The sequence below is a fragment of the Engraulis encrasicolus genome, chromosome 24, assembly GCF_034702125.1.
Source record: "Engraulis encrasicolus isolate BLACKSEA-1 chromosome 24, IST_EnEncr_1.0, whole genome shotgun sequence".
Classification (NCBI taxonomy): domain Eukaryota; kingdom Metazoa; phylum Chordata; class Actinopteri; order Clupeiformes; family Engraulidae; genus Engraulis; species Engraulis encrasicolus.
Genome location: NC_085880.1, coordinates 25,843,285 through 25,859,350, shown reverse-complemented (window position 1 = coordinate 25,859,350; position 16,066 = coordinate 25,843,285). Strand labels below are relative to the sequence as shown.

The 16,066-nt window shown below is 43.8% G+C and overlaps 1 protein-coding gene across 1 annotated transcript in view; it reads right to left on the bottom strand.

Moving 5' to 3' along the window:
* Nucleotides 1–16,066, bottom strand: part of ryr2b (ryanodine receptor 2b (cardiac)) — a 119,120-nt gene that overhangs the window by 86,797 nt on the left and 16,257 nt on the right. The window contains exons 19-32 of the mRNA XM_063191251.1: nucleotides 15,133–15,325; nucleotides 14,197–14,416; nucleotides 12,803–12,907; nucleotides 11,778–11,881; nucleotides 11,396–11,479; nucleotides 10,735–10,894; nucleotides 8,826–8,973; nucleotides 8,015–8,223; nucleotides 4,521–4,701; nucleotides 3,620–3,828; nucleotides 2,965–3,299; nucleotides 2,203–2,320; nucleotides 1,289–1,452; nucleotides 617–776 (exon numbers count right to left, since the gene is read on the bottom strand). Coding sequence (XP_063047321.1) covers nucleotides 617–776; nucleotides 1,289–1,452; nucleotides 2,203–2,320; nucleotides 2,965–3,299; nucleotides 3,620–3,828; nucleotides 4,521–4,701; nucleotides 8,015–8,223; nucleotides 8,826–8,973; nucleotides 10,735–10,894; nucleotides 11,396–11,479; nucleotides 11,778–11,881; nucleotides 12,803–12,907; nucleotides 14,197–14,416; nucleotides 15,133–15,325 — 2,390 coding nt within the window. The remainder of the gene's footprint in view (nucleotides 1–616; nucleotides 777–1,288; nucleotides 1,453–2,202; nucleotides 2,321–2,964; nucleotides 3,300–3,619; nucleotides 3,829–4,520; nucleotides 4,702–8,014; nucleotides 8,224–8,825; nucleotides 8,974–10,734; nucleotides 10,895–11,395; nucleotides 11,480–11,777; nucleotides 11,882–12,802; nucleotides 12,908–14,196; nucleotides 14,417–15,132; nucleotides 15,326–16,066) is intronic.

Here is a 16,066-nt window from a genome sequence, read left to right as displayed (position 1 = left end):
CACATAGGCACCTACCCACTTCACACACACGTCATGCCTCCATTTTACACCTGAGTGCTACTGAATACGAAAAATCAGAGGTAGTCTGGGAAATCCCTTGCTGCTTTGCACAATCGTTCAATCTGAAAGACAGCATGGATTCTATTCCTGAGCAAAGGAACCAGATGTTGGGCTCCAATTAGAGAGCGGGGAGGGGTGGAAAGGCGATGACTGCAGTTTTTTTTTAAATAGATACAACTGACACGATTGGCTATGGGCCATGTATATGTCAAAATGGCACATTCGTAACGCCCAATAAACGCCCGTGGGCAATCGTAAACCACACCTTTCCTATGAGAAATTGCATTCAATAGGTAGCCTCCTGACTATCTCACTTGTGAGATTGTGTGGTGTTAACCAGGTAAGATCAGAAGGGGGTATTCTGGACTCAGAGAGTAAAAAAATAACCCTGGCTCTAGTTCTATCCCCCCAAACCATCTGACAAAGCAGTGTATTTTAATCACTTCGATGAGCAAATAGAAATCACCTGAGAATGTGTACAGGTAAAACCAATGTATGGAAGGGTGTACAATTACATAGCTGGGATTATCCCAGATAACCAACGGAAGAAACTAACCTGGTAATAGGTGTCTAGTTCTTTTCCACTTCCAGTGAAGGTCAGGCGTCCAGTTGCAGTGTCAAGAAAGCAACCAATCACTATGTCACCGCTACCACGGCTGTGGTTCAGGCCTATAGCATCTGCGGCACACACCATATAGCAGCCACAGCGCTTTAAACTACAAATACAGACAGACAGGCAGACAGGGAGACGTGGAGACAGGCCGGCAGACAGACAGAGAGTATGTAAGAAATTGTTTTCTTACAGTAATATACATGTATGTTGCAAGGAAATCAATAACAAACCATATCTATATGGGAACAGTAAAACATCAACTGTGCTTTTTGTAACAGATGCCAACTAGCAGAGTTCAGGGGTAGAATGTTAGTAAGTCTCCCTCTTGAAGCCTCATACAGATACGGTAGCGCTGAGCGATCGGTTTGGGCCTTTAGCTCAGTGGCATCGTACTGTGCCTCCCATGCCAAACAGGAGTGTAAACTGGAAGGTCGCAGGTTCAAGCCCCAAGTGGCAAACAAGTGCAAGATTACCTTGGTTACAATTGGACTATGAAAATATAGTATTTTGACAGATCTGTGATGCCATGTCACTCCTCAACAATGCATGCCATTCTAGATCACAACTTATGTCAACATCAACAACATGTGTCAACTTGAATCCACGAAACCAGACCTTTCATGAACTTTGCCCAGTTCATCTCCGAGTGTCACGGTGACTGTGTGGACCTTCTCTGGGTTGAAGACGTGTTGCTGTTGCTGCTGGAAACTGGCAGTCACCCAGCCCACCCAAACGAAGCAGGGGTCCTGACCTGGGAGCACCTTCACTGAGTAGTGATACTATGGGGACAGCACAAGAGAGGAGCAGAGAGGGTAGGACCAATTCAATTTAGATCAGCTCCGCAAGTTGAACTCATCTCAGTTGAAAAAATGTTGCTGCTGCTGTGTGTGTGTGTGTGTGTGTGTGTGTGTGTGTGTGTGTGTGTGTGCGTGTGTGTGTGGTGTGTGTGTGTGTGTGTGTGTGTGTGTGTGTGTGTGTGTGTGTGTGTGTGTGTGTGTGTGTGTGTGTGTGTGTGTGTGCGTGTGTGTGAAATCCTGAAAAAAAGAAGATGATGTCACACGCGCATAAACAATTTGGCTTAATGTGGCTGAACAGGATGCATATTTTAACAACATTTGCAAGACACTTTTTTTGCTTACTCAAACAATTAGAATGTGCATTATATAACAATTTGGATCACAATCGAAGTATGTAATTATGAACTAGATGCAATCAGTCCCCATATGCACTCCACTATGCATCAATATGATGAATTATGTATTAATGTGAACTGTGCTGTGGACTGAATCACTTGTGCAGTAAATATAAGTAAGAGACTTCCCAGGCTTTTACTTGCAACACACTTTTTTTCTTATTCAAACAAGGAGAATGTGCATAACAAAATTGGTTCACAGTCAAAGTAGTAATACACTGTAAAAGTTATGGACTGCCTTGAAAAACTTTCAGTGTTCGTGTGTACCATATTGTGTCCTGGATTGAACCACTTTCAAATATAAGTCAGAGTTTGTGCATTGCATCCCGGTATTTACCGCAGTGCAGTGTGAGAGGCGCTTCTCCTCGTCCTTCTCTATGGCCAGAACATCTTCCAGCAGTCGTGCGGAGGAGTGGCTCGCCGTTAGCTCCGGTTTGGTCCGCTTCAACATGAAACTGGACATGGACATAAAACAACACCAGATAAATAACACAGACAGCAAAGAGAGGAGGAGAGATGAGGTCATCAGCTTGGATGTTGTTGTGGACTACAAACATGAGAATAATAACAAACAGCTGTGACCTGCAGGCTAAAGGAGTTGAACTTGTTGTCAGTAGAGGTGGATATAAATCACTTCCCTGCACCCTCCGCCATGGATAACCCCACATTGGCCCAGTGGGGCTGTCCTTTTACCTTACTCACTGTAGGTCACTGTGAAACATTGCTGGCTACATGCAATGCAATGCACTGTGATACAAAGAGCAAACGACTGCATTTCCAGCATTCTTGCCAGTCATACAAGGGCCATGACACAGCATGTAAAGCCTGTACTGTCATAAATCAATAATTGGAGTCTGAACAAATGTGTAATGACATTGACATACTGTAGGGTGAAATGGAAGTCGCAGAACAATAAACAACCAGACCACAATCATTATTGCCTTAGGGGCAATTAGCCTTTTTCACTGTACCGGTATCCATAGAAAACAGTGGGGTGTAAGTTTATGTGTGTATGCATGCAACTTTTCCTGGTTCAATTGCATTGAATCGAGGGTGTCTGATGTCACATGGAAAAGGCTACTTAAGTGCCGTGATTTACCGCTGCTTGAGTCTGGAGGGCTTCTCTTGTCCGTGGTCCTTGTGGTTGTTGAGTTCATCTCTGGACTCGTGTGTGTGCCGGTGTGCTGTCTTCATGAGCACCTCAAAGTCCGAGTCCACCTCCCCGTCCTCCGAGTCCCTCTTGGGGTAACAAAGGGGGGTGATGACGGGGCCCTCTGGTGGTCGAGTGAAAACCTCGGCGCACTCTATGGGCATGTTGAGCCGGTAGTAGCCCGTGTCGGAGTAGAGGGTGCCTCCGGCGATCGAAGAACCTGGTGACATCTGTGTCACCTTCAGACAGGGCGAGTGTTCCACTGGCCCATCAAGGCGAGTTACCTGTCAATAGGACGTTGTAACAAGTTGGGTTTGACATTTTTTATGTGTTTAAAGTACATTGAGACTAGATATCTACATCCTCTGACTGGACATCTCTCTCTCTGTAGTCGATCTGCTGACAGAATACCAGAAAAGCATAACCTTAGCTTTCAACCACTGATATTAAAGTCAGTGCTATCAATGTCTGGCAAAATTAACAAGGCCCTTAAAAGATTGTAACATGTTCGTGCAATGTGTATATCAAACCTGTTCAGTTTCACTGATATTAATTTGATTTCAGTCTTTTTTTGTGGGGGGGGGGGTGTGTTGTTGAATGTTACCTGAATGAGGCTGTGGTCCTGAGGAACAGGGGTGAAGTAGGGCTGTTTGAAGCTCATCCATAGAGGCACGTCTCGGCTCATGCTATGAGCAAACGGACGATATCCCTCCTGCTGCCCACACACACCAAAGTAGTGCAGGACGTCACTCCGCTGGCCCAGGTGAAGACGGCCCACCTGGTTCACCCCTATACTGCATACTGGTATGAAGCCTGAGGGAAAAATAACATGTACAATCCCCAACAATTTGTAATATCCATAAAGTCTCTTAAAAGCATGCTTATATGCATCCTGTGGCGCAGCGCGCTGAGCCCCCCATATTTGGGCTTGCATGCCCATGGGGACCCAGGTTTGAGTCTGGCCTGGGTCACTTTCCAGCCCTGCCCCATCTCTCCCTCCCACTCTTTTCTTGTCATCTCTTCACTGTCACTATCAAATAAAGGCATAAAAAGCATAATAATGCATCTTTATATGCATGCTCTATCCATGCTTGACGCAACCTTAAAAACAAGCCCAATCCAATTGTAAAATGAGGCAAAATCAAGTCATTCTGCTGATATCGAACATGTCCTAAATGCGTCCTATTAGATTACAAAAATAATAATGCATCATGCAATCCATCACCTCGTGACACAGTATTCCATCACTTGCCATTTCACATCTGTTCAATTGCAGTTGGTATGTACAAATTCTAAATCACAATATTAAGTCATAGTGCACTGCAAATCCCTTGGCAGCATGCTCTCATCTGCAGTTGGTGAGAAGCAGCTCCCCATTTAGTGTAAATATTAGAGCAGCATCACCCACTGACACAACAATCAGGATCTGCTGTGTCACATCTGTTAAATTGCAATTGGTATACATCCATTCTGCACCAAAAATTGAAGTGATAGTGCTGTCGGACCATCTTGAAGTGCGAAGCCCTTGGCGGCGTGCTCTGATCCGCGGTTGTTGAGCAGCAGCTCCCCGTTTAGAGTAAACATCATGGTGGCCTGGTCCAGGTCCAGGTCCAGCAGGCAGCCCACCACATCGCCCTGCTGCCAGCCGTGACCCAGCTGCTCACTGCCCTGATGCCAAAACCGACCCTGAGGCAGAGCAGACGGAGGGATGGAGGGATGGGCAGACAGTATATGAGTGTGTGTGATAGAGAGAGAGAGAGAGAGAGAGAGAGAGAGAGTGTGTGAGAGAGAGAGAGAGAGAGAGAGAGAGAGAGAGAGAGAGAGAGAGAGAGAGACAGAGACAGAGACAGAGAGAAACAGAAGCGAAACAGAGAGGGACAGCGCAGATGACAGAATGAACATATACACAGTATACTCAATATGTATAATCTGTATATTCAGTTAATATATACAAAACTCTTTTTACAGGACTCATGTATCGCATACAGTATGAATATGCAATGTATCATCAGTGGATATCCATAGCTTCATAATATACATGTATAAAAACCATGCTAGTTGATGATTGCATCAATTACATAATCTTCCTGTCTGATACGTTGTGCGCTCGTTACAATCACTGGTTTGGAAATTGGTAGGTGTAGCCTCTTACTGCAGATGGGGTCGTCGGCGGGTCTATTCACTATTTGCTGAAAATACTCAACTACATCATAACAACATTGCTATGACAGTACCAAGAGCTTTAAGTAACAGATTAAGACATGGCCATTACAATTTTGGTGACAGTAAGGTTATAACATAGGCTCTACGCTAAGGGGTTAACTGTATGTCTGGGATGTTTCTTACTCAAGCTGAGATCTCCACCTCTGTTTATTATTGTATCCATGTTATCATTGTATATCATATCATTGCATCAACTCCAATTGCATAGCATGTTCAATGTGCATAGCATTTATGCCATATATATCCCCCCTCCCTTGGTCACATATAGGCGGAATCTACGCAACCTGTCACGCACTAGCTTTGCATCAGTGGTGGCAGATGCCTTGCCCTCAGCAAGCGTGCTCTCCTCACTCGATGTTGACACTGCTACAGATTCGCTCAGCTCCACACTGACCTCCTGCCTCGACAACCTGTGCCCACTAGTCACTAAACCTGCAAGACCTTCACAACCGCGACCATGGCTGACAGAGACCATCCGAGCTCTACGTACCACCCTCAGAGCGGCAGAAAGGAAATGGCGCAAAACCCGCAACCCATCTGATCTCGAAAAACTTAGATCTCTACTAGCCTCCTTCTCCGCCTCTGTAACAGCTGCCAAGACGACCTACTACAACGACAAGATTAGCAACACTACAGACCCACGTAAGTTGTTTTCTACATTCAAGTCACTGCTCAACCCTCCCCCCCCTCCTCTGCCCACAGACCTGAACCCAGACAACTTTGCCACCTTCTTCACGGAAAAGACGGCAAATATTAGCAAGCAATTCTGTGAGCCGCCCTCCCGTCCAGAAGACACCCCCCTGGAAAACACGGCGACTCCTGCAACACTTCATGAATTCACTCTGCTCTCTGAAGAAGACGTTTCCAAACTCATCACAAGAAGCCGTCCCACCACCTGCCTACTAGACCCAGTGCCCACAAACCTTCTTCAAGATATTGCCCAAACAGTGGTCCCATCAATCACATCCATCATGAACTCCTCACTCTCCTCCGGCACTGTCCCCTCCGCCTTCAAACAAGCAGGGGTGACACCACTACTGAAGAAGTCTACACTGAACGCTGCTCATGTCGAAAACTACAGACCTGTCTCACTGCTTCCCTTCCTATCCAAGACGCTAGAAAGGGCAGTTGCAAAACAGGTCACCGACTTCCTAAACCAGAACGGATTACTGGACCCAAAACAATCTGGTTTCAGAAGTGGACATTCAACTGAAACTGCGTTACTCTCAGTGACTGAAGCTCTAAGGACTGCAAGAACGGAAGGACTATCCTCGGTCCTCATACTACTAGACCTGTCTGCAGCCTTTGACACAGTCAACCACAAGATCCTCCTGAGGATACTCAGAGCCATGGGAATCACAGGCGTTGTCCACTCATGGTTCAACTCCTACCTCTCTGGACGCACCTTCAGTGTGTCATGGCAAGGGAAGCTGTCTACGACTCACACCCTCTCCACAGGCGTACCCCAAGGATCAGTGCTGGGACCCCTTCTGTTTGCAATATACACCTCCTCCCTGGGACGTGTCATTCAAACACATGGGTTCTCCTACCACTGCTATGCTGATGACACCCAGATGTACCTGTCGTTCCGTCCAGAGGACACCACGGTTTCGGAACGCATCTCTGCCTGCCTCACCGACTTGTCAACATGGATGAAGGACCACCACCTACAGCTGAACCTGGCCAAGACAGAGCTCCTGGTGATCCCAGCTAAAGAGTCGCTCAGTCACAACATCAACCTCAAGATAGGCTCCACCATGGTGACCCCAAACAAAGTCGCCAAAAACCTCAGCGTCATGATTGATTATGAGCTGTCATGCTCCAACTACATCAACTCGGTCACCCGGACCTGTCGAATCCAGATGTCCAACGTACGGAATATCAGACCTGTGCTGACACAATATTCTACACAACGACTGGTCCAGGCCACGGTCCTGTCCCGCGTTGACTACTGCAACTCACTCATGACAGGTCTACCTGCTTGTGCGCTAAAGCCTCTGCAGATGATCCAGAATGCGGCGGCACGGTTGATTTTCAATCAACCCAAAAGGACCCATGTTACTCCTCTATTTATTGAGTTGCACTGGTTACCGATCGCCGCCCGGATCAAGCACAAGGCATTGACCCTTGCCTACAAAACCATCACAGGAACGGCCCCAGCTTATCTGAAGGACCTACTAACGCCTTATGTTACTGGAAGAGAACTGCGCTCATCCAGCACAAGCCGTCTGGCTCTGCCATCCAGTCGCTCTAGGTACTCCCAGTCAAGATTGTTCTCTGTTGTGGTACCCAAGTGGTGGAACAGTCTCCCAGAGGCAGCAAGACTGAGCACATCTCTTGCAGCTTTCAAGAAACAACTAAAGACATTCCTCTTTCGAGAGAATCTACTAGACTAATGCTTGAACTGGCCTTGCCCCAGGGCAGACTCCTGACATGATGTTTAGTTTAGTTTAGTTTAGTTTGTGAGTGTGTGTTTGTGTGTGTGTGTGTACTCGTTATTTACTCTTTATATTTAAACAAAAAACAAAAACAAAAACAAAAAAAACAACTAACCCCTCTTTGCAACTGCACTTGTTGTTCTGTATATCTCCTGTGCACTTTGTATTTGCTTGTGATGTTGGCTTGATTATGTCCTCTTTTGAAAGTCGCTTTGGTTATAAAGCGTCTGCCAAATGCAATGTAATGTAATATGTACCATGCAGTATACAGTATGCTTATAGCATTTACATTATGTTCATTTGCCATATAAAATTCTTGCATCCTTCTACTGACTCACCTTGCTCCCCTCAAAAACAAAGGCCTGATCGTCTGACCCCAGATCAGAGTCAGGTTTACTTCCAGGTCGAGCCCAGCCCACCTTCATCTCTCCCGCGGTCACAACCTCAAATTCAAAGTACCACTTTCCTCTCTGCACAGCGTAGTCGTGCTCAGCTCGGAATATCCGGAACATTTGGGCCTGAGATAGGCTTGCGTTTGGAGCCACCACTGCAAAAGGTAAATAGACAAACTTCAGCAATCCTGTTTAGTGTTTCTTGTAACACAAAACTGATCTGTGACTTCTGTCTTTTATACTACAGTACTATTTATGCTACCACGATACTATGAACAGAATGTTAATTATGAGTGGGCATTCTCATAATGTGCATCGGTCCAACACTTGAACGCTGTATAGGTCATTGAAAAGAATTTACTCCGATAGTACTATTACATTACAAAGAGTCTTTACTAATACATTACGACTTGGTCATTGCCATTCTTATACAGTAGAGGCCAATTTATAACTGGTGCCATGTTTTATCGCAAGACTATTTCACAAGTAAAGTATAGTCTGGGAACAATCCATTTTCATGTGTGGGAAGCTCATGTAAACTATTTACAACACTACCTAAAGCTTGATAGAAAACTTGCATCTGGTGTCGACATGACAGAATGATCATAGAAGGCACCATGGGATTTCTCAGTCAATGTCTTAAGAGTTTAAATCTAATAAAGTTGGTGATAATAGTACAGCTGATCGTACAAAGAAAACAGAAATTGATCACAATGATAAAGGCTAAACATTCAGCTGGTACAGTCTGGTAACCTACTCTGTTCTTGGTCCAATGGCTCCAGCGTGTATCCATTTGCAAGTATAGTACACAGCGCATCCCTGACAGCCTCACGGCCTTCAGTCTGGGTCCTCTCATCCAGCAGGGAGAAGGGCACCAGGTGAGGACTCCTCTTCGCCTTGATGTCCTGATGTGCAAAGGAAGAAAGACAGATACAATTGGTTCCAAAACTTTTATTGACCTGTTTTGAACCAAATAATATTTTTGCGAGCTTTGACCACCCCCCACGCCCCACCCCATATTCCAAATGGCACCCCTTTTTTGTTCACTAGTATTGCTACGATTTATTTTGAAATTCGGCGGGGAAGGAGTATTCATAAACAAATTAACCATACAAGTCAGGATAATTTTTTTCAAGGTGTTAGACATGTACCTGTGTATGGGTTATATGCAAACATTCCCATCTCTCTCTGAGCCCCCTACAGTACCTCCGCAGCCCCCAAGTGGTCACAAGTTCAACCCCCAGTTTATTAACACAGCTGGATTAGACAGACATATGAACCCTTTCCTTCCAGTAGGCTAATCATTTATTTCTTATCAGAGATCTGCAAGAGGCAGCTTGGGAGCGATCAGACATTCCCTCATCTCATTTCAAATATTTCTCCAAGGAGTCATAAGAACTCTCTTAATAGAGACACAGCAGGAAACACATTTAGAGTGAGAGTTTCTAACTGCTCTCGTGATTACCAATGCATTGACAGTACCTACCTGTATGACTAAATAGCGAGGAGCTAATTATCATTGATAATGACGTGAATACTTTCCAGTAATCATTTATCGCTTATCAGACGTCTGCAACAGGTGGCTAGGGAGGCATTGCCCTTTCTCATTTCAAAAGAGAATCTTCATAGACAATTTTAAATTATTTCTCCAAAGACCCATACGAATTGCAGAGAGTCATGACAACTAAACAGACTTGTGTGTGGAGACTTGCATCTCTCCACATCAAAACGTTTAGTTGTGGACAACTGGACTTTTTTTGGAGCTTGAAAACATTAGTCTCTTCAGTGTCTTAGTGATGATACAAAACTTCAAGTGCCAAAAAGGAGTCCCACTGCCCACAGCTAAACTCAATCGAATGGACTGGACAGACATCCAGACAGACATGGACACTTTCCAGTATATCTTTCCACTTTCTAGTTTATCTCTTATCAGAGGTCTGCAACAGGTGGCTGGGGAGCCATCAGACAGTCTCTCATCTCAAAAATGTCTCAGTCAGAAAAACTCTTTTAATAGGAAAAAACAGCAGGAAACACGTCTGAACTGAAGTTTTCCAATTGACCCTTTGGTTAAGAATGCATTGACAAAATCTATGACTGAATAGCTATGGGGTAATGATCATTGATAATGACATATGAACACTTCCCAGTAATCGTTTATCTCTTATCACACATCTCCAGCAGGTGGCTTTGGAGGTACTGGGCATTTAAAATGAGAATCTTCACAGACTCTGAAAATGTTTCTGTAGAGTCATAAGAACTCTCTTTACACAGACACATCAGGAAGCACTTTTAAATGGAAGGTTTTCAACTGCTTAAGAATGCAATGGCAATAATGACATGCAAATTGCAAAAGTTATGGTAATTAGTCTTGATAGATAACATCATATCAGTGATGCCAAAAGTAGCTAGAAATGTATGTCAAACTTCATCTTGAAAAAATAAGGTGGACCTCTGTTCTAAAGCCTTGATTACTGCATTTAAGCCAACTCCTATCTTCATTCTTGTGGTGAGAATTAAAATAATATTGAAAGGTCTCAGAAATTATACAATTAAGCATGTATCATCATACCAATGGATAAAGAACTGGTTGATAAGTATAAGCTGGATGGAAATCAAACTAATGGCCTTAATGGCTTACTCTTCAGTCCTAATGGTCACTAAAGTACCTGGTTGGGTCCATAGGTCCAGCCCTGTCGGATCTGGTCTTTGGCCCACATGTTGTGGTCGTTTTCAGCCAGGTGGTCCACCAGAGCCTCCTGGGCAGCAGTCAGGATGACCTGAGACAGATCAACTGGGGCGGGCCGGTAGCCATTCCACAGCTCATACCTGTAGGAACACATTTACATTTTCGATGGATAGACAGGAAGATGGAAACTATATAATTTAGATAATACATGACATATTCTGAAAAAAGCATTGCAATTCAATGTCAATAAGGTGATAAGGTAATCAACACAGTGGACATTCTCATTCAGGTTTCACAAAGATCTTAGATGGATAAAGACACAGGAAGTTGTATAACATATCATGGTTCCAATTATACGCAACAGAGCCATACTGTATACTTAAACAAATATATATCAAATTCTTTGCAGATAAGTTCATCTTAATTAACACATTTGCATGAATATAAGATGGGGTTTTGTTCCAAACACAGTCCTTTAAAAAGGGGGGTTGTCTTGTATTCAGGATTATCTTATATTCGGGTCAATACGGTAACCTTTTGGAAATGTTCCGGGGGGGAAAAAACATGTAGGTCCTCTTTGACCTGCAATGCTTAGACAGGCACATTGTCTTTTTAAAAATCAGGTTGTAGTCTAGACATACTTGTTAGAGAGTCTGACGTGCTTGACCTTTTCATCAGCGTGGTCATCCAGGAGTCCAATAAACACACCAAAGGCCAAAAGAGTCCTGATAACACACACACACACACACACACACACACACACACACACACACACACACACACACACACACACACACACACACACACACACACACACACACACACACACACACACAAGACACACAGACAGACGCAAAGACACACACACAGACAGACACACACACACAAAGACACACACAAAGACACAGACACAGACGCAAAGACACACACAGACACAGACACAAACACAGACACAAATTAACCAAATATGAAAGTGACACAAAGATGTGTATCAAGGTCTCATCATCATCTACCAGTAATTACCTAAGCGTCTCCTGAGCAGTCTGAAGGTTTGTGTTTTTTTCTTGATCTGGTAATTTTGAGAATTCAACCAGGTCAGGATGGTGTTTTTTATTTTCTTCTTTAACCTGTGGTAAATATAATGAATAAACCAGAATAAGTTCCACAAGATGCAGTACGATTTTACTCAAAACATACTTGCATGGGATAATACGTAAAAATGTGTGGCATGGACACACTGTCCAGAGTGTGTTTGATGGTTATGCGAATCATCTTTGATGGGTAAACAAACAAAACTCTCCGATCACCAATTAATGTGTTCATTAAATCACATGTAGATGATTTGCAGTGGATTAGGCCCCCCCATCCCCCACCCCCTACAGCACAGTTCAAGAGCACTGCAGCCATAGATGAGACTGCAAGACAGTGTAAGGTTTTCACACACAATTTTCCTTAGTTTCCATAAGTGGTACAGGCAGGGTCACTGACAGTTTTGGCTTGGCCCAGGCACGAGCAGTCCTAGGGGTGGGCCAACTAGGCAACCGAGGCGCCGGCACCATTGCGAAACTCCGCCCCTGACAACATCGCCAATAAGTGTTATTACTGTGTTATGTATATGCTATTACAAGGCTATCGCCGTAATATCATGATATTAGTAGTTTTATCAGTGATCATAGGCTTTTTTAAAGCCGATTTTGCTATCTTTTTTCTCAAGGGGATGGGGTCACGGTATGTGACAGGGCTTCGGAGGGGGCGTCACCTGGGGCGCCAGTCATTGTAGGATCGCCACTATGCCTGGGACAAAGACAAAGTAATCTGACCCCCCACCCCACACACACACACACACACACACCCTCCTCCGCCTACCCAAGGCGTACAATATAAAGGGTCCCCCATTCCCTGGGCCTGGGGAAATGTACCTACTTGTCCCCCCTGTAGACTTTCCTGGGTAAAAGATTCAGACACCCATGCATCTGTCTCATCCCAACAACTGTATCTACTCTAAACAGTAGGCCACAGCAATGATGGTATTATGCTGCTGTACTTACAGGACCATAGATCCAGCCTTGATCTATCATGCTGATGAGCCAGAGCTCGTGCATGTTCTCCGCAAGCTTCTCTTGAATCAGCTCTAGTTGAGGGGGGAAGGCCACCTGAAGAGAAAAAATCAACATCACTCAGATTGTCAAACACTCTGACATTGCATAACCAAGTATAGTAACTGATTATTATTTTAAGTGTAGCAATACCACTGACAGCACCAAAACAGAAGTTTCTGACAGGACTACTAACTAAATGTCAAACCATGTTGATTTTAAAAATGAAACGCAGACAGAGGCAATAAATAAACAAACAATAACATGATGTAGGATCACACAAAATGTGCTGATGTAAGTGTGTGGCAGCCTGGAGTGCAACAGACTAAAATAAATAACTAAATAAAAAATAATTATTATATATACAGTATATATATACATATATTTTAAGTGTCAAGTCAAACTGTTAAACAAAGATATGTCAACTGAACCGTCTGAACAAGCAATCAGGAAGGGCTTGATCATTATAAATGACACAATGCACGGCCTTCATTTCTAAAGCAGAGGGGCTTTCATCAAGGTGACTACAGACAACCACTTACAATCTGAGACATGCAAGAAAGCTCTCATAGACAACAGCCCATATTGAAATAGTCTGCAAGGAAATGAATCGGAAAAAAATGTGCAAGCATTTGAAAACTAATCCATCATCTTCCTCTGCATGGAATTAAGAGTTACCTCTTTTCACCTTGAAGTACTGCACTGTCTTTACAGCTGGGAAAGTCATTTAGCACTAAAAAGTAACAGTGAACTCAGCCCTACTTTCTTTCATACTTTGGCCTGATTCATCACTTTATTTTAGAATAACTGGAGACTTCCAATCTTGTATGACTTTCTTTTAACTCATATGACTTCATTTACCCTGCAATGCTCTTTTGAGGCACTGCAATGGGTAAAACGCTGGAATTAAAAGACAGTGCAGATGTTAATTCTAACATCTAACACTGTGCAGTCCGGTTCTCGATTCTGATTGGCTGATAGCCGTGGTCAATCGAGCGCAAACCTACACCTTCCACCTGAAGATTCTATGCGCGTCTAAATTAGACCCAGTGCATCTACGTCGGTAATGAGAATATGTTACAGTTGGGGAAGGGAGTCTGCAAGAAGAGCTCATCTCTGCACCATCTGTGGTTGGGGTATCAGTGTGAAGACATATAATTCCTGATGTGTTTATCGCCCCTTGCTGAGTTTTTGTAGCAATATGTGTGTGTAGCAGTGCGACGAACGCATCATAATTGTAGGCAAAAATATTTTCTTCGCTAGGCAGTTTACTAGGCTAGATGCAGATTGCAACTGTTACAAAATAAGTGCCACTCCTGAACTGGATGCGTTTGTCTGTCTCATACCTTACTGGTGTCCACAGGTACCGGGGTAAAGGTAGGTGGACTGAGTGCCATGGCCGGTCCCAACAGATCATGCTGATTACTGTTACGGAGCCTGAGAAAGTCTAGGCATGGCTCTACTCTGCATCTGACGCGGGGAAGAAGAGCCTCACACACAGGCGAGAAACCAGGCGGGGGCAAGAATTTGAAATCCCCTAATCGACCGCCCAACAGGAAGCACACCCTACAAAAAACGAAACACCAAAGCAGGAATAGAAATTACACCACAATATACAACTAAAACACATATCAATTTCTCCTCCTAAAATGACATATCCAAATATCCCAAAAGTTATGCAGCATCAGCAGACACATTACAACACAGAAATAACTATTGGGATGATATTTGAAGTATGTTAAGGAGCTTTTTAAGAAATGTGAACAGACCATACCCATTACTTTAAAACAGACTAGATTGTACTGAAATGTAATGTCCACCTCTTAAAGGGGTATGCCACTATTTTGGGGCTTAATACAGTTAAAATCGTTGGCCAGGGTTTATAAAGGTGGTAAAGTGTCTTATTTTTCATGTAAGCCGTTGTCTTGCTTTAAGACAAGTTAAAAGAGGGAGCATGTCGCTAAGCTAGTGAAAGTCAATGGATCCGTGTAGCATGCTACATTGCTACACGGATCCATTGACTTTCACTAGCTTTGCGACATATTCCCTCTTTTAACTTGTCTTACAGCAAGACAACGCTTAACATGAAAAATAAGACACTTTACCACCTTTATAAACCCCAGCCAACGATTTTAACTGTATTAAGCCCCAAAATAGTGGCATACCCCTTTAAATATGCTTACTTGCTAAGGACTTGCTGTACATGACCTCTGTGTGGATCTTACTTTGGTAGGTATGAAGCAGGCCTGAATATACAGTAACATTGGTGTCAGTGTACCAACCTGACTTCAGCAGAGAAGCTGGCCACAGGGAACAGCAGGCCGGCCGCATTGAAGCTCTCCAGCATGCCCTGCACCGGCTGCCCGTTGACCCTGAAAGAGATGCACAGGGCCCCCAGGTCCAGGCAGCAGCTCACCACGTCCCCCTCCTTCAGAAGATGAGGCTTAGGGGAGCTCACCCTCCGGCCTACGCCACCTGCCAAATACATAGCAATAATGATATAATAATACGTAAAATAATTATATTAACGACAATAATCATTAGGCGCTGTTCAGGGCTGCCCCCTTGTGTGCGTGAGGTATGAAATGCTATTTCGTTGTGTGCAGGGAGCACCGTGCGCTGTGGAGTGCTGTGTCACAATGACAATGGGAATTTCCCTGGTGGGCTTTAAGAATAATAATCGCACCTATTGTAATATTCACAACATAATTTTACAGCACTTTTTATGAACAGGGAATAGAACAAAGTGTGACCATTGTGCTTTACAGTAATGATGTGCGTCTTGGGTGGCCACAGTCTTCAGACTATATATGCTACAGTATATATCACCCTTGTACAGTACTTAAAGCATTTCGATTTTACAGTAGTTCAAAATGTTTAACAAAGGAATATCCCACATAGGAAGAATATGGAGATAGGAAAAATAAACAGTTCAAACACTTCTTTTTGAACCATCATATTCATGATGCCACCACTCATTCAGAGCAGTTGAAAATACTGCATGACACAGCTAACTCCCTCTCCCACACACAAAATGCAGAGGTGGAGTTTCCTAGCAACACAAAGGAAAACACTTTTCTGAATGTAATCATTTTCCTAGCCAGCTAAACCCACCATCCTGTTGTGCACAACAACTTCAATTAATGGAACTACTTATCTTAAATGCAAATGCAGTCTCACATCGCAAGGTTTTATATTCTGAAGCCAGACTCTCCA